At 34.9% G+C, this 25,893-nt stretch overlaps 1 protein-coding gene across 1 annotated transcript; it reads left to right on the top strand.

The window, feature by feature from the left end:
• Positions 1–2,420: 2,420 nt before the first annotated feature.
• Positions 2,421–25,348, top strand: LOC139983641 (DNA-binding protein RFX6-like). The gene is made up of 17 exons (XM_071997319.1): positions 2,421–2,545; positions 3,536–3,597; positions 3,944–4,021; positions 5,667–5,694; positions 6,674–6,778; positions 8,736–8,813; positions 9,480–9,593; positions 10,590–10,639; positions 12,053–12,153; positions 14,433–14,491; positions 15,326–15,455; positions 16,433–16,527; positions 18,798–18,906; positions 20,018–20,140; positions 21,646–21,729; positions 22,941–23,345; positions 24,314–25,348. The coding sequence occupies exons 6-17, from the start codon at positions 8,754–8,756 to the stop codon at positions 24,469–24,471; spliced, it is 1,488 nt and encodes a 495-aa protein (XP_071853420.1). The 5' UTR covers positions 2,421–2,545; positions 3,536–3,597; positions 3,944–4,021; positions 5,667–5,694; positions 6,674–6,778; positions 8,736–8,753; the 3' UTR covers positions 24,472–25,348.
• The last annotated feature ends 545 nt before the right edge of the window (positions 25,349–25,893 follow it).

Raw genomic sequence — 25,893 nt, 5'->3', positions numbered from 1 at the left:
TGTGCTATGCTCTATGAATATTTGTAATCAATCAGTAATTAAGTGTCATATTTATGTCTTTGTATAAGTTTATTATTATGGCAAAGACTTGACGATATACAATAGCAAAAATTAATCATAATAATAATTTTGAAAATATTAACAAAGGATAATATCAAAAATGCCTCATATATTGCTATATTGCACGTCTGCCACATAAAAATCAAAACAGAACACACACACACACGCAACCCAGTAGTATTCACATAGACATTGCATTACACGTCACGTTTTCAATGACAAGGTAAAAGCGTAATATACTATTCCATAGGAAATTTAAAATTGATTGGAAAAAATATTTGCAGTTGTTAATACCCAAATGTACTTGTCATGGAATTTCTAAGATTCTTCTTGATTCACAGCTGCTTAATGTTGAGTTTAATTACGACGTCAGTTAACTTCATTGTTTCCTAAGCCTCGGATTATGTTTACTATAGAACCCTGCTGCCCGAACTTTTTCTTGGAGACCCACGTTATGCATTCCCAAGGATAACAGCGAACTATAATTTATGAAAGTGACTCACTGGTTATACCAGGGAGTTGTTATACATACTCCACGGGGATTGGTAATTTATCTGGAAAATGACTGACAATGATTGCAATTAATTGGAACATTGACTGGAAACAACAGTACGCGTGCATTCGCAAACACACATACAGTTTACCAAATAAAGTCGCCAGTTGCGACGATTTAAGTATGCTAACACCACTCGATGCTCTCCTTCCATACCATGCTTCAAAGCACTTGTACTGACAGTACACATAGTTCCTAACCTTTTTTTATCTGATTCTAATGCTAATATCACTCTATACTGTTCTCTCATATGATGCTTCAAAGCACTCATACTGACAATACAAATAGTTCTTACCTTTTTTTCTGACAAGGAAAAAGAATATGTATAAACTGCTCATACTGTCGATGTAGGCCTAAGTACATATAAGCAGGACATTTTATTTTTATCGCGATTTAAAGTGTTGGTAAGCGTCGTTTCATATATATATATATATAGATAACGCATTTTGAATGCCATATCGGTATTGTTACCTATTTGTTATTTCAATGACATAGTGACTATAATATTTTCCACGTACATAACTACAAAGTGTCGTATGTACGGCCGTGTTATTATTGGTGTGTGCATGCCGTGTGTGTATGTATGTGTTCTTTTATTTTTGCTCTTTGGATAAACATTTCAATTCTCTTAATTACCTGGCACAGAAAAAAAAAATGTCAAAACTTTCACTTAGGGGGTTCTCAGTCGGCTCTCCGCCTGTTTCTTGAACTATCTCTAATCCGATGGCTAAATAAAGACTAAACATACAGAAACAGGGCTAGTAAAACGGACAGTGATTTAACAAGTAAACAAGGCGTCTAATTCGATCGATAGATGAGAAGATTAGCGTCCGACAAAGTTGAATTGGAGTTTACCTCACGTACGCACAATGGCGCAAAATGTAAACACATTGTACCGCCTTAAGTGGTTCACCTTTGGCATGGGTAAACCCATATTATCGATGCCTATTGTCACATATTACGACAGACATTGGTCTGCCATTATCTTTGGTTTACTTTGAAGGTTTACGTTTAAGACTACGGCAGACAACCTCTAAATATAAATAATAAATATAAAAAAAACTCTGTACAGTTCCGATATAACAGATTCGTTTGGTCCTGGTCATGGAAAGTATGTGGTTTTGATAAGTTTGTTCGACTAACGAAAGAAAAAGACAAGAAAAGGTCGGTGCATTAGTATGGACTGGCACTGTGACATTTGTGCATAATTATTATTTATCTGCGTAGGTTTAGGTGATTCCTTTTTCAATTGACCACGCAGATAGTCGTTTCAATAACTGTATGTTTATGGCATGTGCTTGATTGGCTGTGTTGCCGTTATTATTTATCGGATTTGAAGTTGGTATGCGGATATTTGGAGTAAACTTGAATTAAATCTCACATTTCGAGGATGGACTGTGAAGAAAAGCTTTCAAAACCTCAGCTAATGGAAACTGTAAAATGGTAGGTATTTCAAACACAGTTTTTTCTTCCTTTCTCCAATTTTAATTATATTCTACCAACCGTGGCACAACGTCCTTGCAACATTTGGACATATATATATATATATATATATATATATATATATATATATATATATATATATATATATATATATATATATATATATATATATATATATATATATATATATATATATATATATATATATAATTGAGATTGTAGTGAGTTGGAAAATGTTTTTTGCGAAGGCTATACAAATCCATGTAAACAAACATGAAACAAACAATCTTTGGTCACATTAATATCCATTTCATGGAAAATATGCTTACGTGAGCATAATTCCTTTTGTTTATTATATTTAACAGGCTTGGAGAAAATTACGAATGGGCAGATGGAGTGTGCCTACCAAGGTGTGTACTGTACACCCATTATCTCGATTTCTGCAAGACTCACAAATATGCTCATGTGGGAGCGGCGACGTTTGGGAAGGTTAGTTAATGTTCTACTTTTACTGAATACAAACCATTCGCTAACAACGATACTCAAGTACGGAAATATTTTAGCTGACAAATACAGATTCTTTCGTCTATTACTCATAGGTGTGCTCTTTCTAAAATTTGAAGACTCTATCGTTTATATCTTGAGTATACTACTCCTGCTGAACAGTAAAAAAAAATATTAAATTTTAAGTCAAGAAAGATTTTAAAGTAACGTATGCCATTGATGAGAACTAATCAACGATAAGTACTTTACTCTTGCTGACAATTTAAAAGGTTTCGCTTTTTAACTTAACATAACTTGTTTTAATCAGAAAAATAAAGATTTATTCCTTATAAGCTAATTACTTATTTACAATTGTGAAATTATTTTGTTTACTCGTTCGGTATACTTGCCGAAAACCACAAATTGCTGTAAAGAAGACTTTTATTCTTTTAGTTACATACTCTTGCTGAAAATTTATCAATTTTATTTCTTTAATACCTCTCGCTGAACGTTCGGTGGTTAATTATTCGACGATTAATGATGCAGTCGTCATTTTTTAAACTAAAAGACTCTTCTTTGTATACTGAAATGTACAAAAAAAAGAAAATAAATTTTGAAAAATAAAAATCCATTCTGTAAGTATTTATATACATTTTGAATAACGTCGATAGTATAGTGTCCAACATTTCTAACATTGTATGATAATCAAAACATTTCTTATTTATGTCCGAATATATTTGCTAGAGTTACGTGATATTTCCTAATAACTTATTTTAACGAATGAGAGAAATATTGTACTATCTAATTATTTTAAATGTCTTGCAACTATAGAAATACTTAGGTAAGTGCAATAACAGCCAGTATCGAATTCACCGTGACTGTCGCAGTTAAGTATTTACAAGTTGGAATTAATTGCCTATTCAATATATTTAGCATGATTTTAGCTTTACTATATAGACAATTGATTACTAAATTATTTGGCGTAATCTCTTGCAGATAATTCGACAGAGATTTCCGAAACTGACTACCAGAAGATTAGGTACGAGAGGTCAATCGAAGTAAGTATTGAAATTGAAATGTTCTAGTTAATTCAGAAATTAATTATATGATATAATGTCAAATAAAGTAAACGAAAACAACCGTACTAACAAAATTAACCAAACCTGGTTGTAAAATTGCAAACATATATGCTTCATCGTGGCAATTTTTTTCTAATTATGTTGTTTTCATTTTCCATGGAAGTTATTTTTGCTTTGCCATTTTTTGACGTTTTTAGTAATTTACGTGTAGTGTGTATTGAGGGGTGTATTGAATTGTTTATTGAATTAATGTGTAAAGTGGTTGTCATTTCAACTCCTCTTATTTCAAACGTTTACCGTTTAGGCTGTTTTCCTCATTCTTTAGGTACCATTATTATGGAATCGGTATAAAGAAATCATCAATTTACTACCATGCAGTTTATACGGGCAAAGGTCTAACCAGGTAAGTTGACAATCATGTACAGTCAACTGATGGATTGAATTTGTAAAAAAAAAAAGTTTTAGGGTGTAACATTGACGATAATTGTTTGTTAATGTTGCAAATGTTGAAAAGAATGATTCTGTTTAAATTAAATATGAGGGGAAAAATATGAAAAACAGTTGAGACAATCTTGGAAGTAGTTTATCAAGTTGATTTTCTGATAATGATAACAATGTATTGAATATTTTATTGCAAAGGATAATCCATAGACTACATACAGTTCTTTGAATAACGAAAGAATATATTCTTTAAGAACTATTATTACAGTGCGTTCTCAATAAATTGGTAGTTGAAATTGTCGCAGGTTGTACCAAACGCTGACTTGAATCAAACAAGTGTGATGCTATTATTGCGCACTAACTGGAAAGTCTTTTTGATTGTCTTTACATTTTTCACTTTATTATTTTGACTCCAAGTTCACGATTAAGAACAAAATGTTTCAGCATCAAAACCAATATTTGAATGCACTCTTACCAAGATTTTTAGAATATGTAACTATTTGTTGCCAAGATTATCCCCCCCCCCCCCCGGAATATTCTGTTAATAATAAGGTTTAAATACATTGTTATCGTTACCACAATTGACATTCAGTGCTTATGAAATCGCACGGATTTTTTTATAATGATAATTATTCCTTTTTAATTTATCATTCACGGAAGACGGAATTTGTTTTACATATTTCTAAGGGGGATGAACAGCATAATACGATAGAAGCAAACTAGCTTGAAAATGCCAACTGTTCGACATAAACGCCGTATATACCATTACGTCATATGACGTAACACTAACATTAGTTATACTTTTTTTCCGAAGTGCGACCTGAACTACATTACTTTCTTTTATGCATTTTTAAACATAATTTACAGCGAAGTAAAAGAACCTTCTCCTTGAATATTATGAAAGAAAAAAATCTCCACCTTGAATATTTTCAAAACAAAACAAACCGGATACTTGATTTAGTGCACGTAATGGTCCTTATCGTAAGAAATAAATTAATCAATACTTTCGGGAACATTCGATGAACACCCTATTGTATTGCTTTCATCAGACGGTTGGTTCATTATTATCGAGTCAATATAAAGAGGTAAATAAACGGTGTTTCTTGAAATGAAACCACTTCATACAATAATAGTTCCTCGTTTAATGTGTAAGTTACCAATACCGTCAGGCTACATACGTCGTCTAACAAAAGCTATACTAAGAAAGATATATATATATTTTATCACGTCAAACATCAAAATTCACACTATTAGAAGTTGGAAAAAGAACCAAAACGAATGAGTGTAAATCTTTCGTTTTTTCCAGTTTTCCTAAATAATTTAATAGCTGAACTTGTGGCTTGAGAACGGTATAGTTAGATAATTTGGTTAAACCTCAATAGTGATACATGACAGATATGATTTTAAAATATATCTCTGTGAGTCTCAGAAGTGATGTGGATATTATGTAAATAACATAGTAAAACATTCAGTTTCATAGTACTGAAAACGGTTGTTATAACCTTCAACTTCACATGTATGAGCCATATCTTCAGTGTATAAGTAAGGGAAAGTAAATCAAACCAACTGTTTGAAATGTAACTTATTGAATATTTATCCGTTTTCAGATTTTCGGAGGCAAAGGTGAAAAAAGAGGTAGGCTTTTACCACAGATTATTTATTATTGATGAAGATGTCATTATGATGTTACGTTTCTTCATGTTTTCCTTTCAGTACGGTAAGCCGTTACTTTACAAGCACTGATATAACAGCCGATTCACACAGAGAATACAGTAACTACTGTAAATCTAAAGTTTTGTACCACAGTAAATACTGGATCGTGCTGACAAATCTGATACATCGGTACCATGTGCTATCAGGATTACAGTAAGAACTGAGGATATTTGTAATTCCTGCAAATCCCAAAACCACTGGATTTTGTTGGAATTACACATATCCTCAGTTCTTACTGCAATCCTAATACTAGCACATGCTACCAAATTATAGCACGATCCAGTTTTTACTGTGGTACAAAACTATAAGCTGTACAGTAGTAACCGTGTTCTCTATGTGTATCGGTTCGCAGCCGGATATAATCATGTGGTGCACGAACGGTTTAGGAAGTCTTTTTCCTTTTTGTTTCTCGTTTATTTTATTTATTTTTCAAATCGGTTGCAATTCAGTTCATATAGGCATAACACCTGTGACGATGTGAGTTCTGCAATAATGTCATTATTTTACTGCCAGCTACATGGACCAAGAAGATTTATAGGGCTTTTTCCTATAACTCTTACCAGTAACTGAATTCTCTGGAAATATATTTTTTAAGCGAAGGGAAATAATGTAATGAAATTAATGAAAAAACCCAGAAAGACCAATGAAATGAATGTTTGCTCGCTATGTTGAATGATTTTCAGAGAACATGAATAATTGTTTTTACACTTTAAAGCCCCCTTATTGTTATATTATTATTAGATATTTTATGTCTATGCATCTATTGCTTTTTCATGTGGTTTTTTCTTCTTTTTGCAATAAATTGCATTCCACAATATATTTGGAAAGCACTCAACTTGTATTTTATCAGTATTTTCCATGCATTCATTGTTTTATTTATTTTCTTACTTTCTGTATATAGGGTTCCAGCAGAAAGTTTTCCTTAAGTTCTAAATCAGGAACTTTGCTCCCGGACTTTCCGTCGGCAGGTAATTTAAATATACCGAAGGCCACGACGACTGAAAAGGTAAATTTCTAATATAACATTCTAATGAAACCATGCAAACGATGTAATCTTATGCCCTCATTATCGAAAACAGTTAAAACATTTTGATTTTCTCTCTAACCAACCAAGTTTTAAGGTAATTCGTGCACTTTCGATGTTTTTTTTCTCTTTTATAAGGATTAATCAACTGGATAAATGCACGTAGATCTCTTACTTATACAGATTATGCCTGAATTCAATATGACATGACTCAGGAGCGCAACCATGTGTACTTCTGGGTACAGCGCTCCCATCACAACCACCTCCCCATCACAACCACCTCCCCATAGAATGATCAACCTGAATATTCCTGGTGTCCAGGACATAAATATATAATATGCGACCTAATAAGTTATCAATTAATCAACATTGTTTCGAAAGTTGCAAAAGAATCCACCATGATTTTGCATCTAAACACCGTCCACTTTTAATAAGATTTCTCAAAGAGGAAGTATCTCCTATACTTAGACTGAACCCTTTGACGACTGAATGTCCTACCCCCCCCCCACCCCCTCCTTTCAAGATGATTGCGCAAGTTACATGTGTTTGTAAAAGTAACGCAGAGCAATACGTTTGATTCTTGAAAAGACACGAAATGTAAAAAAAGCAATTATATAACCGGAAGTAATATTTTAAAAATATCTTAACAATTTCGTCAAATACACGTACTTGGTCTTCATATACTCTGTATATCAAGAAGACAACAAAGACGATAGTATATTGAGGTATTGATTATCGATATTCCTTCAACATGAAGACTGTCATAATATTGGGTACAAGGTTACACTGTGAGTGTATACAGAAACCAAGACAATAATGTTGAGGGTTTATATTTGATCATCCAGCTACAGATTGACATGATAAGAAAATTTTGATAAGAGTAATATTTTATGTCATAACCGAAATTCTGTCAAGCAAAATGTTGAGACAAAATCGTCAATCTTTTCCACCATTTGAGTCGGAGTATAGTTGTCCTTCCGCCAAAGAAATATTTCCCCTCTTAAATGTCATTCTTTTGGGGGAAAAGGTTTTTTAAATCAATGTCATTACACATTTTTCTGTCGAAAAGGATATGTAGTTCATAATGGCTGAGTTGTTTCTTGCAGGTATCAAACGTATATATATATCGTGTATGTGTGAGCTGTCCAAACAATTTATTATTTGGATTTAATTATTTTCATCCATGTCCCGAAATAAAGAAACTTTGTGTAGAAACAGCTGTTCGGCTGAATTATGATTATGATTGTGATTATGCTTATGCTGATGGTGGTGGTGGTGGTGATGGTGATGGTGATGGTGATGGTGATGGTGATGGTGATGGTGATGGTGATGGTGATGGTGATGGTGATGGTGATGGTGATGACGATGGTGATGGTGATGGTGATGGTGATGGTGATGGTGATGATGATGGTGATGATGATGGTGATGGTGATGGTGATGGTGATGATGATGATGATGATGATGGTGATGGTGATGGTGATGGTGATGGTGATGATGATGATGATGATGATGGTGATGGTGATGGTGATGGTGATGGTGATGGTGATGGTGATGGTGATGGTGATGGTGATGGTGATGGTGATGGTGATGGTGATGGTGATGGTGATGGTGATGGTGATGGTGATGGTGATGGTGATGGTGATGACGATGGTGATGGTGATGGTGATGGTGATGGTGATGGTGATGGTGATGGTGATGGCGATGGTGATGGTTATGGTGACGATAGCGGTTACGGTGACGGTGACAGCGACGTTGACGGCGAAGATGACGATAACGATTATTATTATTATTATTAATATCGTTTTACCGAACATTGATCAGCAAAATTAATCGATATGGTACCAGTTACATTTCCCTTGCATTGCATGCAGAAGTCATAATGTTTTCATGTTTTTTTTTTCTCGCTGTTTCCTTTCGGGCATTTTTCTTTAACATTCAGGTCGAGACTTTTATTCTGATGTACAGAACACACTCACAGAGAATATTGGATGCAATAATAGGTGGCGCTGTTGAAGAGGTAACTATGGAAACGAATTGTCGTCAAGTTCTGAAAAGCGATAGGAGTTACAAAGCAAATATTGATGAATTTTGCAAAAATTTAATATTAAATATATTGGCTATTTTTCTTTTATTCCTTTTCTTGGTGAGGTGGGGGCGTCGTACTGAGCTTAAGAGTACACAAATGGTACAATAGTCCCAGTGAATATCAACAAATGAATAATATTCAATACATTTTTTTTGTCATCCATGCTTCTCCATATTTGCTTTGCATATTATTATATTTTTGTGTTCCTTTTTTTTAAGTTTAACTTGTACGAAGAATTGGCTCAAGTTTTTTTCTTCTTCATTTGCCAAATAAAATTACATACATCTCTCAACAAAAGCTTATGAAAACCGTTTTGGAATAGGGTATAGCTTATGTTGCAATGGATGTATGATGAATGTTATGATGACATGTGGTGTATTCTTTGACCTGGGAAGGGGTAGAGAAGATGGGAGGAGGTTTAAGTTATCGTGTTCATGTTATAGAAATGACGGAATAGTGATTCCGAAAAGTCCTAAAAGTGTAATATGCATTGTAACAACATCTATTATATTGGCATAGTAGTGTATGAAAATTTATTCTTAAAAAGTTTAGTTCTGTTTTCTCTGGAACTTAATCGTTCTGTTTTGGTTTATATAGGTTCAAAATCTACTTCTTCATTTTTGGCAAGGGATGCCAGCTCATCTAGCTGAGACACTGAATACATCACTGATCAGTGACGTCATCGGCTTGTGTGATTCCATCTTATATCAGGTAAGAACTATAAATTTGCAATAAATTTGTAAATTTGCATTAAGTTGGAGATTAAGTTCGAGAGCGTTGTGGCCAATTGCATTGGCTAAGGCGTCGGACTCGTGCTCCATGGATTGCAGGTTCGATTCATGCCTAGTTCATTACGTTGTGTCATTGGGCGAGATGATTTATCTCAATTGCCTCTCTCCACCCATGGGTTAAATTGGTACCTGTGAGATAATTTGTCATTGGGCGCAGTATATAACTGCTGCCGACTGGAGGGAATGCCACTGGGACAAGTTAGCATTGATCAGGGGTAATATAACGTCTGTGAGGCGCTTTGAGACCTATCGCTGGTATAAAGCGCTATATAAAATGCAAATATTATTATTATTTATTAAATATTATTATTATTACAAACAAATCTGGAAATTCAATATAACAAGGTTACCACAGAGGTGATTTAATATAAAGATAATTTTAATTTAATTAAAATCAGAACAATCAAAGTGGAACATATTGTTATATTCTTGATGAAGTCTGCATCCGATTCCTTGGAAAACTCTTAAGATATGTTGATTATTCTCAGTTTGTACTATAATTAAAATAAACATTTACTTTTCCAAATATTGTATTTCGTGGAATAGGTATATAGTTATCGGTATATCAATCCATGTGGTGTATTCATCGTGTAAGCAACCCAAATCTGGTCTGCCAGTTTGCATTACAGTGAGCTGTTTGTTCAAAACTCTATTTGGGGGGATCGGGAGATATCGTGATTTTAATTAAAATATTTTAATTAAAATCATACAGTACCAGAATTTAATCTACATTGTGTTTAATGTCATTTACAGATGGATGAAATTTATTCCTTTTTATTCATATGTAGAATTTGAAGGGTTTTTCTTATCTAAAAGGAGTAGGTGGGGGTATGACAGGCACATTCATTTTACTGTAATTTAATATGTTTAATGTAATTTTATGTAAATAAACATATTTACCATTTATTTGTTCCAGGTGTTGATTGATGTGTTAATTCCGGAATCGATATCTGAAATACCAGATAGGTACGGTTATTAATTTTCATACAGTTCCGATGTTTTGAGATACGTTCAGATGTGTATGAGTCATTTAGATACCACAAAGAACAAGAAACACAATCCTTTCTTAGGAATCGAATGAAAATATTTCGTATTCGTACATAATTAATTTCAAAATCCTTTTTTCTTCAAGTAATCATTTTTAATCATTTTTAATAAATAATGTCTTTATATCATAAATGTTTATATTACTCAGAGAGTCATCCACATTTCTGCAATAAAAACAATGACCTATAGGTTTAATTTCTTATGAAACAATATGGCCATTGTTTGATAAGATGTATATTTTCTTAACAATTCAGAAATATTGGATTATCTATTACTTGATAAGGGAGAACAAAATTAATTCCTTAATATAACTAAATAACAATAATTCAACTTTTTCAACATGTTTGATATTTCCCAGATTTCTTGTTTTCATTATTTTTCATAAACATAAACAAATATTCAATCCATTTTTTACTCCGTTGTTGTAGATTATTATATTATATTAGAAAGAGAGTTATCCTTTTTATGTCGCCTTCCTTGTTCTGGAACAATAAACCATTGTTTTATGACATGTTTGTTTGCTTATAATAAATAGACACACTGTTGCAGTCTCTGTTTACTGGCGATGGAAAACAAGGGTTTTCCCCTTAATATATATATATATATATATATATATATAAATATATATATATATATATATAAATATATATATATATATAGCAAAAAGTGTAACATTAGAAGAGAATATACAACAAAAAATGGCTTTTAACGGGATTCGAAACAGTGATGTCCCGTTAACATATGGGATATATGAGTAAATAATAGCAAACTTCTGCAACTCCTTATAGAAGTAGTTGTTAACCAAAATAAACAAAACAAGGGTTTTCCCCTTAATATATATATATATATATATGTATATATATATATATATATATATATATATATATATATATATATATATATATATATATATATATATATATATATATAAATATATATATATAGCAAAAAGTGTAACATTAGAAGAGAATATACAACAAAAAATGGCTTTTAACGGGATTCGAAACACTGATGTCCCGGTAACATATGGGATATATGAGTATATAATACCAAACTTCTGCAACTCCGTAAAGAAGCAGTTGTTAACCTAAAGTCATTAGTTCGAATCCCATTTTCGCCAAAAGTGTTTTTTTCTCTAAATTCCATTGTTTATAAAGTCCCTGTTAGTAAAAATGTTGATACTTGATAATTGCTCTGGTTGATTTTGTATGTGTGTGTGTGCCTTTAGTTTGGTTTTATTTTAATTTTCAATGGACTCATATCATAGTTCGTCACTTGTGTTCATGAGTATATACTTGGCTCTGATAGACAATAGTTTTGTTCTTCTTAAAGTATTGACGCAGATATTCTACATTTGGCTAAAAATATATCTATTTGGACGAAGACAGCTCTAGAAGAAACTACGGATGTTATAAAAAAGCAAAAAGAAATCGGTAAGAGCAGTATTAAAACACTTGTGTGCTTGCAAGTAAAATCATGCTTAAATTCACCTAAGATATAGATCCTTGGGCACGAAAACTAAATAACTTATCCATTCTCAACCCCGAGTCCACTTATATCGGGACTGTAATCTGTATTCGTAAACTATAATGAATGTGTTCCATTAATGTCATTATTAAGAATCGCTTAGAAGGAAATAAATACTACAAACGTATGTTCAGACTTAATGATGGTGATCGACAGGCGCGTAGCCAGGAATTTGCCAAGGGACGGGCGAACCTCTAGGCAAACTATCAGAGCCGTATATATGCAAACTATCTAAGCGTAGCGCCACCACAAGTTGGCGCGAAGCGTACACGAAAATGTTGGCCGAAATGCCTCCCAGATCGCTGGATATGGCACTTCCCAGGTCTTGTAAGTTGCATATATGCATTTTCTATTTTGAAATTACTAGCGATATCATAAAAAATATACAACGAAGATGTGCTGAAGAGGGGAAGGGGGCGGTCGCCCCCTTCGCCCCCCCCCCCCCTTATTGGCTACGCGCCTGGTGATCGATCTACCGTGCACTGTTTCAGGCGCGGCGGAACGGAAAAATTATTGGGGGGGCTAATGTGTGGAGACTATCTAAGCGGAGCGCCACCATCGGTTGGCGCGGAGCGTACAAGAAATTTTTGGGTTTTTTCAAACCCCCAGATGGCCGGAAACGGCACTTCCCGAGTGTTTTATGCTGCGAATACCTAGCCCTAAAATATGGATCTCAAGCCTGCAATTTCTCAGATTGCACGTAAAAGTCTGTAAAAACATTGTAAGTTGTATATTCGATGGTGTTTTAAGAGAGTAGCTATTACTCGTAGTGTACTCGCAAAGACGTAGTGTAGTAAAGGCAGTGGCGGAGCTAGGGATATTGGTCAGGGGGGGGGGAAGAATGGTCTGTAGGGGCGCTTTCAACACTATCTAAGCGGAGCGCCACCACAGGTTGGCGCGGAGCGTACAGAAAATTTTTGAGTAAAGTTACTCCCTAGATTGCAGGAAACTACCCTTTCCGGGCCTAGCTAATTTGCAGATAAACGGAGAATAAATAGGTGTCGTCGCCATTTTGTCGGAAAATTACACCAACAGAATATGACAAATGTCAATAGGTATATGAGAGCGCAATAAAATAGTCAATAATCGCGAATAAGTTAAAAGTAGTGAAAAGCTGAAAAGGGCGCCAGCAGTCCATTTGAGTCCGTCAGGAGGGGGGGGGGGATCCGCACCCTGACTATATATATGGACGCTCCGCCACTAAGTAAGGGGATGTTGGAGAACTGGCTGAAATGAGGCAAGTCATTGGCCTAAGACGAAGTTGTGTTACGCTTACCGGTACTCACACTCACTGCTTCCACTTTTCACGGGGCGTGAAGACGCGGTTGGGGTGACAATGTGGTCTATAGCCAGGGGACGGGCCGAGGGACCAGGGTCCCCCAGCAATTACTAAAATGATTACACCTATATAGTATACGTGTGCATCGGACAGATCGACAAGTATGCATTGAAAAATGGGCAGATGCACGTTTCGGAGCCTTGGTAAATATTGGGGGGGCTTATCATGCATTTGCCCCCTAAACTTTTTCATTGGGGGGCTGAGCCCCCCCAAGCCCCCCCGGTTCCGCCGCCACTGCACTGTTTACACAAGATCACTTGATATTACCATCGTGTGTCTTATATTCTCCTTGTCGTTTAAAGTCAACATAAATCTACATACTTATACAACGTTTACTTAAAAAAAAAATGTATGAGAACGATTTGTGATTAACTTGATTTATAATCTATACAAGATAACGGTTGCAAATTTGAATAAGATTTGTATTATTTATTCATAAATTTTTATTTCATTGAAAATATTGGAATTATAACACAGTGCTTTTGCTAACCCTTGGCGAAGGAACCATCCCGCATTGGCGATTTTTTTTTTACTTTGAATAACGAGGATGAAATCCTTGTTCAACATGTGAAATCTTGATATTTCAAAATGGCGAAAGTACCATTCATGTTACTAATAATGTATATTGTTGCATGACAACAATTATATCCACTCTAGTTCCGCCATTGTATGTTCACTTATTAATTTTTAATCGATATTTTTATCTGCGAGTTTCAGAAACGAACATACTATTTTTTTTTCCTTCAAATGTTGAGTAATTTTTACACGGAGTTAATATTCTGCTGCTGTTTGAGAAAACCTTCTAATAATATTCCGAAAAATTAATGATTTATATTTTATTGACAGCTGTCAGACAGTTCACGAATATTCTACAAAGGCACAGGTCCTTTCTACAATTAGCGCACGTAAGTTATCTCGTATGGAACGCCAAAAGGGTCAACGGTGTACTAAAAGCACGGGGTGATAATGTAGAAATATACCGTGATGATTTATGAACATACGCAATTGATGTAAAAACATATGATACTGAAGTAAGAATATACGATAATGATTTCTAAACATAGTGCTGGCGATGTAACAGTACTATAATAACATTTGAAATGATGGTGTTGTATGTATAACAAGCAGTACGGTATTATATTATATTATAACGTTGGTCATAGCAGTATGATATATCGATTTCGGTTTTATCATTTTTATGATTGCAACATAGTGTTCAGTTTCATTAATTAGTCTGTTCCATTTCACCGAATCGTTTCCTTCCTTACATTATTGATTCAAAGTCTAACAGCCACAATGACACTCATGTATTAGACATGAAGGGCGTTTCTAAACTTGTTGTGTATTTGATTTTCAATGGAGAAAGTACACGAGGATAAATTGTAGAACAAAATTAGTGCAAGTTGTTATCTCAAATGATATAATTAACTAGCAAGGCAAATCTTAGAGTTTTGATATAATATAACGGTACGAAATGGTCACGCGCTTTATATACTTTAAATACCTTAAGAACGCTAAAACTGTTTTTATTATGTGTTTATTTAATGCAAACCCCATTTTTTAACCCTTTTTTGACCTGTTGTTTTTACCGTATGGTTCAATTTGACGTTGTCTTTTCTTTTCTTCTGCGAATCCATGATGTTTTGTTTTTATGAAAAACATGATATCGATTTCAATATGTATGACTTTGTCATACCCAAAGATTGAATTCCGTTATAAAACTGTTGTTCTTCTGGTAGATTGCACGTGCTATATTACTGAGCCAAGAAAACGTGAGCGCAATGTCACGTGATTTACAAGAGCTGGATCTGAGCTCGTTGAGTTCCAATATCTTTGGAGGAGGCAGGGCCGCTATGACATTCAAGAAAGGTAAAATAACATTTTTCCTATAAAATTCCCGACCTACTCACCCAGACAATAACCACTAACCCAGAACCATCCCCACCCTTCTACCCCCCCCCCCCGAAAAAAAATAATAAAATAGTCACATAAGACGTTTAATATTAATGCGTAGCCATATGATATGATGTCACCGATAAAAAAAAAATCATCTTATTACTCTGAGAAAATACACCCGTTAATAGACTTCAAAGAAGGGAGTTTAGCTTGGTTTTGTTAATTGATTAGACTTCCTGTAGAAATGAACGGTTTTCACATATGAATTGACATTACAACAGTTCTGCCGGAAGAGAGAGTTTTCAAAAAAGAATTTTTAAGTATATGTGTCTGTTTGTACGTTACAATGCATGATTGTAACTACGTATGCATGTGTGCAAATTATTTATTATAAATTAAAATTAATTTCATGAAGAAATATGCGTTTGTGGAGTGTTGTGGAGCGCGTTGTGAAGCGTTGTGGAGAGTTGTAAAGCGTTTTGGTCAAGTGGTTAAGGCAATGGACTGGCGATCTAAGGATTGCAGGTACGATTCCTGGTCAGATAATTGCGTTGTGTCCTTGGACAAGGCCATTAATCCCAATTGCCTCTCTATTAACCAGGTGAATAAATGAGGACTTGCGATATAACTTGTAAATATATATATAGTTACGTGCGCCGGTTTATGGCTGCACCATAATGGGAAGTCCTCCAGGTGTTGTGCGCTGTAGGAGGAATTGTTTGAATTGCGCACACTTTGGTGTGTGGGTGCGACAAGTTACCAATGACCATGGGTAAAGTTGCTTGAAGAGGCCTTGGCCTCGAACAAGACTGTAAACCTTTCTGACAGTAGGGCTTTTATGTAAGTGTTTTATGTCATTGGAACAATAACAAACTTTTCATACATTACAGAGGGTAATTTCCAAATACGATAGGGTCACTTTACGGTTTTCTTTTATTATAATATCTCAGTTTTAGGAGAATTTCAAGATTTATTGAAGAAGCATGCCCCTGTAGATGCCTACGTAGAATGGATTGATTGTGTCCTTCATCGATGCATTGTACAGGTAATTTATTTGTTTATCTAATTTATTAATTATATTTAACATTGATTAATTAAAAATGTTCATTGGAAGTTCACATCGCTAGACTTTACCCATGATCTGAACGGTAGTGATGGTCATTTTGTCATCAAACTCATTTGTTTTATTATCACACAATTATCGTATGTCAATTGCGCCGTCCAAACAAGAACGATGATTGGGGTTGGACGAATGTGGAATCTCATTGTGGGCCTATTTCTATTACTGCACTGGGCCCAGTTGCTCCGTCTACACCACTGACAAAATACCTTCGCGTAGAGACTAGTTAATCTTGTGATGTGAGGCAATATAATGTTCATATCGATCTGACACTCTTAGTCTTTTATTTTATTTCCTTAGCTTAGTTCTCCTCCCAGGAGGGTGGGGTTGCCAGGTTTGGACCAGCCTCCTAGTAAATAAGCTTCCCCTTGATTCAGTTTTCAAATCTTTCATTCTGTGAATATTGCTATTGTCTTATATACCCTTACAGTTCGTTGTATCAATACTTAAAAGTCAGCTGTAACGTGTTCTGCAAACCTGCAGGAGCCCTACACTTTGGTCACTATCAGTCTTTCCGACAGTAGATTGATAAACGGTTGCATCTGCATGTCTAGGTGAATAAAGAATTGGTCCTTAAGGAGACATATAGAGCCGTTTGGTCTACTGACTGCACGACTATGTCCGCCTGAGTCCGGATTCAGAGTATGGGTGGTTCTTAAGTTCCCGGTGTTTATAAACCCTTGTGGCCAGTTCACCGGGCGGCCTCGTCAGCTGTACCTGCCTTGTCACGACGCTGGTATAGTGTTTTCAGGAAAGTTAAGGAAATATTTTAAAGCCTACAGTGTGTGGGTTTGGTACATCATCACGGCATTGTATTATTCTTATAAACATCTAGTGCTGGAGACAAAGATTTCTTTTCACAAATCGATCCGAAATATTAATCCATACTGAACAAAATATTTGATATAAAATGTTTACTTAACCCTTATGAACTTGAATTATAAGTTGGTTGTCATAACAACAGTGCTTTGTGGGAAGTAATCAACCACATGTGATACACACGTATATACTCAACTGCAAGGCTTTTATTGATCAAGTTCTTGTCGATAAGACAGAGGCTGCAAAGCACAATATACTTTTGATATGAGACGTCAAACGTTAAACTCCCTGTTCAGAATGTCAATCAATAAAAACAAGGTACCTTTGTTCAATCGATTGTTGCAATATAACAGGATAAAATGATAAATAAAAAGAGTGTCTTCCACGCATGCTCACTTAATTAAATCTCGTTGGTAGACAGTTAATATATCTGCTCGTGTGTATGTTTGTGTACTAGTATTATGTAATGAATCGTTCTACAATTTGTGACTGGAATACAAGTAATGGAAACACTGCAGTGAACTTAAAAACTAACAACTTCATACATTGGTTTTACATTGGTTTCTTAATATATACAAATCATTATGTGGACATATCCCTTGTCTACTAATCCCCTTACATCCATCTCTTTGTGTTCACCATGCTCATTAACCTGTCTGTATTCTGTGCGTGTTTGTGTCCCTTCTGTTACTGTTACTTGTCATTTAACCTTTGAAGAAGATCCTGCTAGGAAACGTCAGGCCAATTTACTTCTACACATGATATATATACTAGTTAGAATGGTTTTCTTGGGGGTGGGGGGATCTATTATTTATGTTTTTGTATCACGTACGGATATTGCTGCTAGTGTCACGTTTATATACTTTGCACAGGTATTTTTTATTTTGTTTTATGAATATTAGGGAAACCTCGAAAGTGGAGTTTCCCTGACCTCAAAAATACTTTTAAAATCTTTATACAAGGTTTCCTTTAATAATTCCTGTTTACAATTAAGCAAATACACTGGTTTCACTTGTATATCTCTGTCATAAGGAAGCCATGGGTGAGTGTTCAATGTAGTCCTGATAAGTTAAATCACATATGAATATGTTATTAACATGTCACTTATGATCTACCATACACTCCATGCACAAATGTAATATTAGCAACACAAACCCTTATATTATATTATTTCTTGTTTGACCCTTAATATTTTGTTTGTTTGTTATTTGCTCTACCCCTATATATAGTTTTTGGTTATTTGCCATACCCCTATATTTTTGTGTTTGGTATTTGCGCTAGACTTATATATATGTTTTATATTTGGAATTTGCTCTACAATAGTTGTACACTTTCTCTTGTCTCTCATTTGTTTCGATATCCGCTTCGAAAATCAGGAAGAAGACAGCCATTTCCGGGAATGTGCATCGAAATTTCTAATGTTGGAGGCGCACTTTACTTCCGGTCTCTTAAGAGACCTTACCTTAAAGCACGCAAAGAGCTATGGTAAGAAGAAGCATTGTTAATGACGCCGTCGTTACCATGGTAGCTGTTTATTGATATGATCAACAGATCGTCCTTCACAAGTTTTTTTCTTTCCTTTAATTAAAATAAAAATAAAAATATTATGAAATAAAAATATTATGAAATAAAATAAAAATATATGAAATATTGAGTTCAATTCTACTGGCGTATTCAAATAAAATGACTTTTTGAATAAAGCAAAAAGGAAGAAAGATAAAAAGACACATCGATAAAATACGTCGAAATAGTTTTAACCAAAAAAAATAATAATAATAATAATTGCGTAATATGGTTCAGCAAGAAAGATTGCCACAACGTTATAGAATTCATTACCATGATTTTTCGGATCCAAACTTGAACAAAACATCACTATAGATGTGGTTTTAAGCGTTAAGATAATTTCACTCAATATAATCCCTCGAGCAATGTTTGTGTTACTATCAATTCCTTTACATACTGTTAACCTTAAGTTTGCGTGCACAAAGGGCGGGCGAGGGCAACTCCATTCAGGCGCGGGAATTTTTTAATTTCAGTACTGGAAGGACTCGACAAGTATAAGATATTTCGCAAATAATTCGGCTTGATACATTCTACGTTGACACGATACTTCCGTACGAGCCCCTCAATTAATGTATCCTAGCAATACTTGTGATTAAAAGAAGTTGGCTTGACCAGAAAAGCAATTTTTTAACATTTTTTTCTTAAAAAGATTTATATCCCTGACGGTTTTCCATTACTAATTAATTCGTTAATTAACTGATGAAACTGATTGTATATATTTTTTCCAATCCCTTTCTTGTTGTTGGGACTATTTTTTTTTAAGATCAAATCTTTAGAGTTTATGATTATTACAATCAGGGAGGTGGGAGCCGGTGGGGAGGGGGAATGGGGGCACGTCCCCCCTCGCACGTTTTTCCAAAATTTCAAATGTGCCCTACTGGCAAATAAAATGTGCCCCTTTGATGAAGAACTGTTTTCTGGATATCTTAAGCCTTCGTTAATTTTGAATAGAGTCACGTGCACCCTAATAGTATTAATAGCATACTAACACATCATATATATTTAAGTTAATTTTTCTTCTTCTTAATTCAAGGTTCATTACACACTGTTCATCAGGCATTACAAGAGTACGCATTGTTAGCGATTGAAACAATACAAGCCAAGTCCGGACAGAAACAACTCAAAGAAAATCTAATTAAGCATATGAAGACGAATGGTAAGCAACATATAAGGGCACGCACCAGAAAGGGCGAGGTCAAGGCCTACCAATAAATGTGGTAGCTTTATGTAAGGTTCCTTAACCATAGAACAGACATACGAAACATCGACCAGACTAACCTAAACAAAAAAGCGAAAATATCTTGCATCAAACTCTTCTTCACGTTTATAAATAAATGAACTAGCACTTTGCAATCTCACCAGCTTTAATAATGTTAATATTTCTAGGTGGGGAGGAAAAAACCCTATGCATTTATTTTGGTCATTGGACGTCCCCTCGTGACGCAGATCGGTAACGGGTATTTTGACCCTTCTTAACGACTGCCCCCGAGTTCCACAAACGTTTTGATCCACCAGTCTAAAACTCCTTCCAACGACACTGATAACTATGGAATAGCAACAGTGATAGAGATTCTTTTACCATGTTGTATAAATGGTAGAAAGTGAACAGTATCCCCCGTTTAACCATGTAGATCGATCGATTTACATAGAGTATCGTGTCCCCCGTTACTAATGTGGAGAAATTAACGTGTATGGCTAACATAGTGTACAATATCCCCCCGTTAATATTGTGAAGCAATTGACATGTATGGTTCTTAAGTGCACAATATCCCATGTTAATCATGAAAAACAATCAAATGTCATGGATTTATTTAGTGTACAGTACAGTATCCCAATGCATTGCATTGAGCAATCAACGTGCATTGCTCATATAACATAAGGCAAAACAGCCCCCAATTTATCCCATGGATTAAGCAACTTTCACATTTGCCTAATCTTCCGCTTATCCTTTACAATAATCAACGTACACGGATTAGATACTATAGTGTGTAGTATAGATCTTGTGCAGCAATCAACTTACATGATTTGCATGTGAAAGGTCACATTTAAAATGAATCTATTATTTCTAATTATTTACTATTCACTTCATCCAAAATATTGATCATCTTTGTCGTTTTTTTGTAGATTGTTTAAAGTTGAAGAAATCACTGCTTTAACGGTGCATATTTTATTTCTTTTATTTCTCGATATCAGCGTAGAGAATCATAAAATTCGATGGTTCTATTTCAAAACACTAACTTTATTTTTTTATTTTTCATTAGTTGATTTCATTTAACTTGTACAATTCACTTGATCAAAACAAAAACAAAAAAAATCGATTTTCTTTGTCATTTTTGTTGATTGTTCGAAGGCACATGGCTTTTTAGATTTAGCGCAGCACGTAATTTATCTCGTATGGAACGCCAAAAGGGTCGACTCAACGGTGTACTAAACACACACACGCGGTGATAATGCAGAAATATACAGTGATGATTTATGAACATACGCAATTGATTTTTATTTCATTTTTTTTTTTTATCACTCAATGTCAGCATATAAAGAATCATAACATTCTATGGTTGTCTCTCACACACTAAGACTATTTTTTCTTTCTTTTTAAATAGCTGAATTTATATCTCATATTACTAGAAATTGTCTAAGTTTTGGTTTCTCTTCTTTCAGTCTCTCTTAATACGAAGCCAAAGTTCAGAACTAACTCCAAGCGGCATTTGACCGATGACAAAGCCACGTGTAGTTTACACCGAAGTAAGAAGAAGATCGTACACAAAATCGGTGCGGCTAAATTTTGATATTATTTAAGCGTCAGTAGAATCATAGGCGTAGGAGGCGGGGGGGGGGGGCGGGTGTGCTGGGGGCCGCAACCCCCCCCCCCCAACCGATTTCTTTGTGAAAATTCGGGCAATACGCTGAGAATTTTTCGGGCACTTACTATTATTACTTATTATTATTATTATTATTATTATTATTATTATTATTATTATTATTATTATTATTATTATTATTATTATTATTATTATTATTATTATTATTATTATTATTATTATTATTATTATTATTATTATTATTATTATTATTATTATTATTATTATTATTATTATTATTATTATTATTATTATTATTATTGTTGTTATTGTTATTATTATTATTATTATTATTATTATTATTATTATTATTATTATTATTATTATTATTATTATTATCATTGTTATTGTTAAGACTTCCCCAATAATTATAAACCAATATGGAAAGGTAATAACACGGAAAATAATTGTATGTAATTGGCATGCGATGCAATAATCAATGCATGCCTATATGATATGCAAATCATCATGTTGAAAAAACATTTGGTTATATTTTTCGGGCAAGTCGTTACAGCCCCCCCCCCCCCCCCCCAATGAATTTGGGCTCCTACGCCTATGAGTAGAATGATAAGACTATAGGCAAGTTGGATGCATATAAGAAGTAGTAGGCATATTATTCACGTGGAGTTAATTCTCATATTGTCTTATACAACCGGTGTCTTTCCTTTTATGTCTTCCATTCTTACGCAAACGTGGAAGGTTAATTGTGAGCATAATCTTGCTATAAACCTCTACGATACATCGAATTTATATTCTTAATATGTGTCTCAAAGTGGACCATTTGATGGCTATTTCTTGTTTCTTGCGGGAGGACCTCCGAGACCACCTACATGGCAGTCGGATTCATCGACAACACCCCCTCATTTATAAAATATTTTATCCGTCGGAGTAGGATGCGATTTCAAGCATAAGCTTCTTATTGAGGAACTGTTTACCCTGATAGTCTTATAACTGTTTACCCTGTTCATCTTATAGAATTTATTCTTGTTTTCATGTTTTTTTCTTTGTATCTATATTTTCTCTTTATTATTGGTTTGGCCTTGATCTGAACTTAAAATGGCTTTCAAATCCTTTCTTTTATTATTGATTATTTAGAGTATTTGAAGAAATCGGAAGAGAAACCTCCACACGCAACGGACCACCAACGAAATAAATATTTGCAAAGTACAATGAAATATCAGCATAATCGATTGCCGATCACAGATCACCATGGTAACACGCAGACAGACGCGAAGGGACCATCTGCGACGAATATACATCTAGAGTGGGGTCGCTCTTCTACTTTCACACTTCAACCGTTTGGCCACACTCACAGTGTGCCTTCTGCCTCCGCCAATTCCTCTTTTCTTCCTTACGCGTGTAATACGTACGGCTTAGATCACCCCTGGCATCATCAATCAAGGTCACGTGTGGGTTTCGATGCTTTCAGCAATCGCTGTGACGATACCAGGTACATGATGCCACAGCGAGACGTCTCCAGCGACCGCTATCATCACCAGTGTAAGTCCTGATTAAAGGCATTGAAGACTCGCCCCAAAACCGCATGCCGCGCTCTGAAAAAGTTAACTTTCCGTTGCTTGCAAGTGAAGTTTTCTGGTTGTCGCTACAAAATGCAGACAGTAATGAAACGTGATACCTTGTTATCTTTGGCTGGACCTGAGTTGTCCATCGCTGTATCGTTTGCACACTGTGCTGTGGGTATTGACCGCAGCAGTATGTACTGACTGTACACAAGTGTCTAATTACCGAAGGTAGCAAGCTGTGTGCGTATTTTCTGGGATCGATGGTGGTGTCTAACACTTTGTTACACCTCGTTCTTAACTAGGTCAGATTACCGGCATTAGACGTTTCTTTTTGTGCGAGTCTTCACACCCTTTAAATCACCAAAACGTTTAGACAAGATGAATAAGTTAAATATAATAGAAAGTAATATTTATGGCAACGAAAATTGCATCAAACTTACCTATTTAATAAGAGGTCAGCAACTCCTAGACAGCAAGTACAACTGAGTTGTATTACTTTCGTAAACCCAAAAATAGGAAAAGGTAAGAATAATTGAAAAAACGTTAACAAAAGGGAAGGCCGATATGCTGAATAATGTAGTTTATTTTATTGTCATATATTTTCGCTTTTAGAGATCATTCGTGATAAAAACAACAAAGGCAAAGTCAACTTTTGTTGGGCACATTACGTAATTATGTAATAAGGCTTGTTCTCGTGCAATGCTTACACTGGCAGTTTGCCAAAACACCAATGTTACCGTTAACGCCGGAATGAAAGCAATTAACTTAAATCGTAGTGAAAAAGTAGAATTTTATTTATTGTAACACTGGCTAAGATTGGTCATGTGAGAGTCAGCATTTCAGAAAGGTAAAGCTTGCAGCACTAATCGTGATATAATATATAAGAAGATAGGTTGGTATCGACGTTGATTTGCAGCCGTTTAAACTTATTAACTTTTTCTTCAGATTGTGACGCACATTTCAGTCCACCAGAAGCCTCTCAGGATTATTCCACTGCAGCAGCGATAGCCGGTAATCATCGAGGTTTCTTCGAATACAACCAGCAAAGCTATGCGGGCAGCTCAACAAATCACCATCCTGGGGATTCTGGTATATATTTCTAAATCGGCCCACGAGGGTTTATATCAAGTGCCGGAATATACAACAGGTGGATGAGGAAAGTGGCCAAAGGGCTACGACGTCAGGGGACCCCTGTAAATACTTGCAGGGAACTTATGCATAATATATATATATATATATATATATATATATATATATATATATATATCCACTAGTCTCATCTAGTATCAACATATATTCCGCTCTGTCCAATGGGCATAGAGCACTCTGCGCCAAGATAGACGCCAACCTGCGCCAAGATAGACTCCAACCTATATATATGTCGATTCGACCGGGGCCTTTCAGAGCAACCAAACCAAACGCACGTTCCAAATTCGGCACAAAATTAACTGCCTATCCAAAAATGTCATTTACCTCATCTACTGCAATATTTGTAACTTACAATACATTGGAGAGTCAAAAAACACTCTTAGAATGAGAATGACACAACATAGATCGGCGATCAAAACAAAAAAGATCTACCAACCTGTTGCAAATCACTTCAATCTCCAAAATCATTCAATTGAGAATTTGCGTGTTATTGCCATTGACCAGAACGATTCTTGGACAGATAAATCTAGGAAAGCGAAAGAAAATTTCTGGGAACTAAACCTAAAGACCACGGCACCATTCGGTTTAAACATCAGAAACGATTTGCCGTCCCAGATAAACCAAAACAATTCCTTTACAATTACGACGGAATCGGATTAAAATAATCCGACGCGGATTAAAATAATCCGAATTTCTAAAACTTCTGCTCAATTCAGCAGAAATCAGTAAGTCGCTTTGCCCTTACAACCATGCCGACATCTCCTCTATGAAAGAGTTTCAATTCCTGCTACTCCTTGTCACTTTCGGTGATCATGCACTGAAGAAGAGCTAGTTTTGCTCGAAAGCTCTGCAAAAACCAAACATTGGCTGTTTTACTTCCAATCACTTACCTAATTCAATTATTGTATCTCACTCGAGATCCAGCCTTTCTCTAAATGCAGCATAGTTGTTTAACAGTTTTTCCGTTATTCCTATATATATATATATATATATATATATATATATATATATATATATATATATATATATATATATATATATGTTGATACTAGTTGAAACTAGTGGAACACTAGTAGTTGTAACTCGGAGTTTCACGCGAAGCTTTCAATTGCATTGTTTTCTTTTTATCTTTTTCTTCGATTCCCATCTGTCGCTCATTTGAATAGTTTACAATCATATTCATATTCATGTTCTGCTTTCGATTGTTAATGGATTTAAATACCAATTTTGAACCGAGGTGACAACTTGGTGATATGAACGATACGTTAATGTTATTGTTATTGTCATCGATTCACTAATGTTAATGTGGCGCACAACCATTTTTGATTAGTCCAAACATTTTGTGCCAGGTTTAGTGACGCCATTTAACTTTGTTT

The sequence above is a fragment of the Apostichopus japonicus genome, chromosome 16, assembly GCF_037975245.1.
Source record: "Apostichopus japonicus isolate 1M-3 chromosome 16, ASM3797524v1, whole genome shotgun sequence".
In the NCBI taxonomy this organism is placed as follows: Eukaryota; Metazoa; Echinodermata; class Holothuroidea; order Aspidochirotida; family Stichopodidae; genus Apostichopus; species Apostichopus japonicus.
The sequence above is the reverse complement of the archived record's forward strand: the minus strand, read 5'-3'. Positions and strand labels throughout refer to the sequence as shown.

What these genes read in the sequence shown, in the direction of transcription:
- LOC139983641 (XM_071997319.1), top strand. Translation starts at nt 8,754, where the DNA reads ATGTACAGAACACACTCACAGAGAATATTGGATGCAATAATAGGTGGC. An exon ending in CGCTATGACATTCAAGAAAG is followed by an intron (nt 15,456 to 16,432) that starts GTAAAATAACAT and finishes ATAATATCTCAG; the next exon opens with TTTTAGGAGAATTTCAAGAT. An exon ending in TAAGCATATGAAGACGAATG is followed by an intron (nt 20,141 to 21,645) that starts GTAAGCAACATA and finishes CTCTTCTTTCAG; the next exon opens with TCTCTCTTAATACGAAGCCA.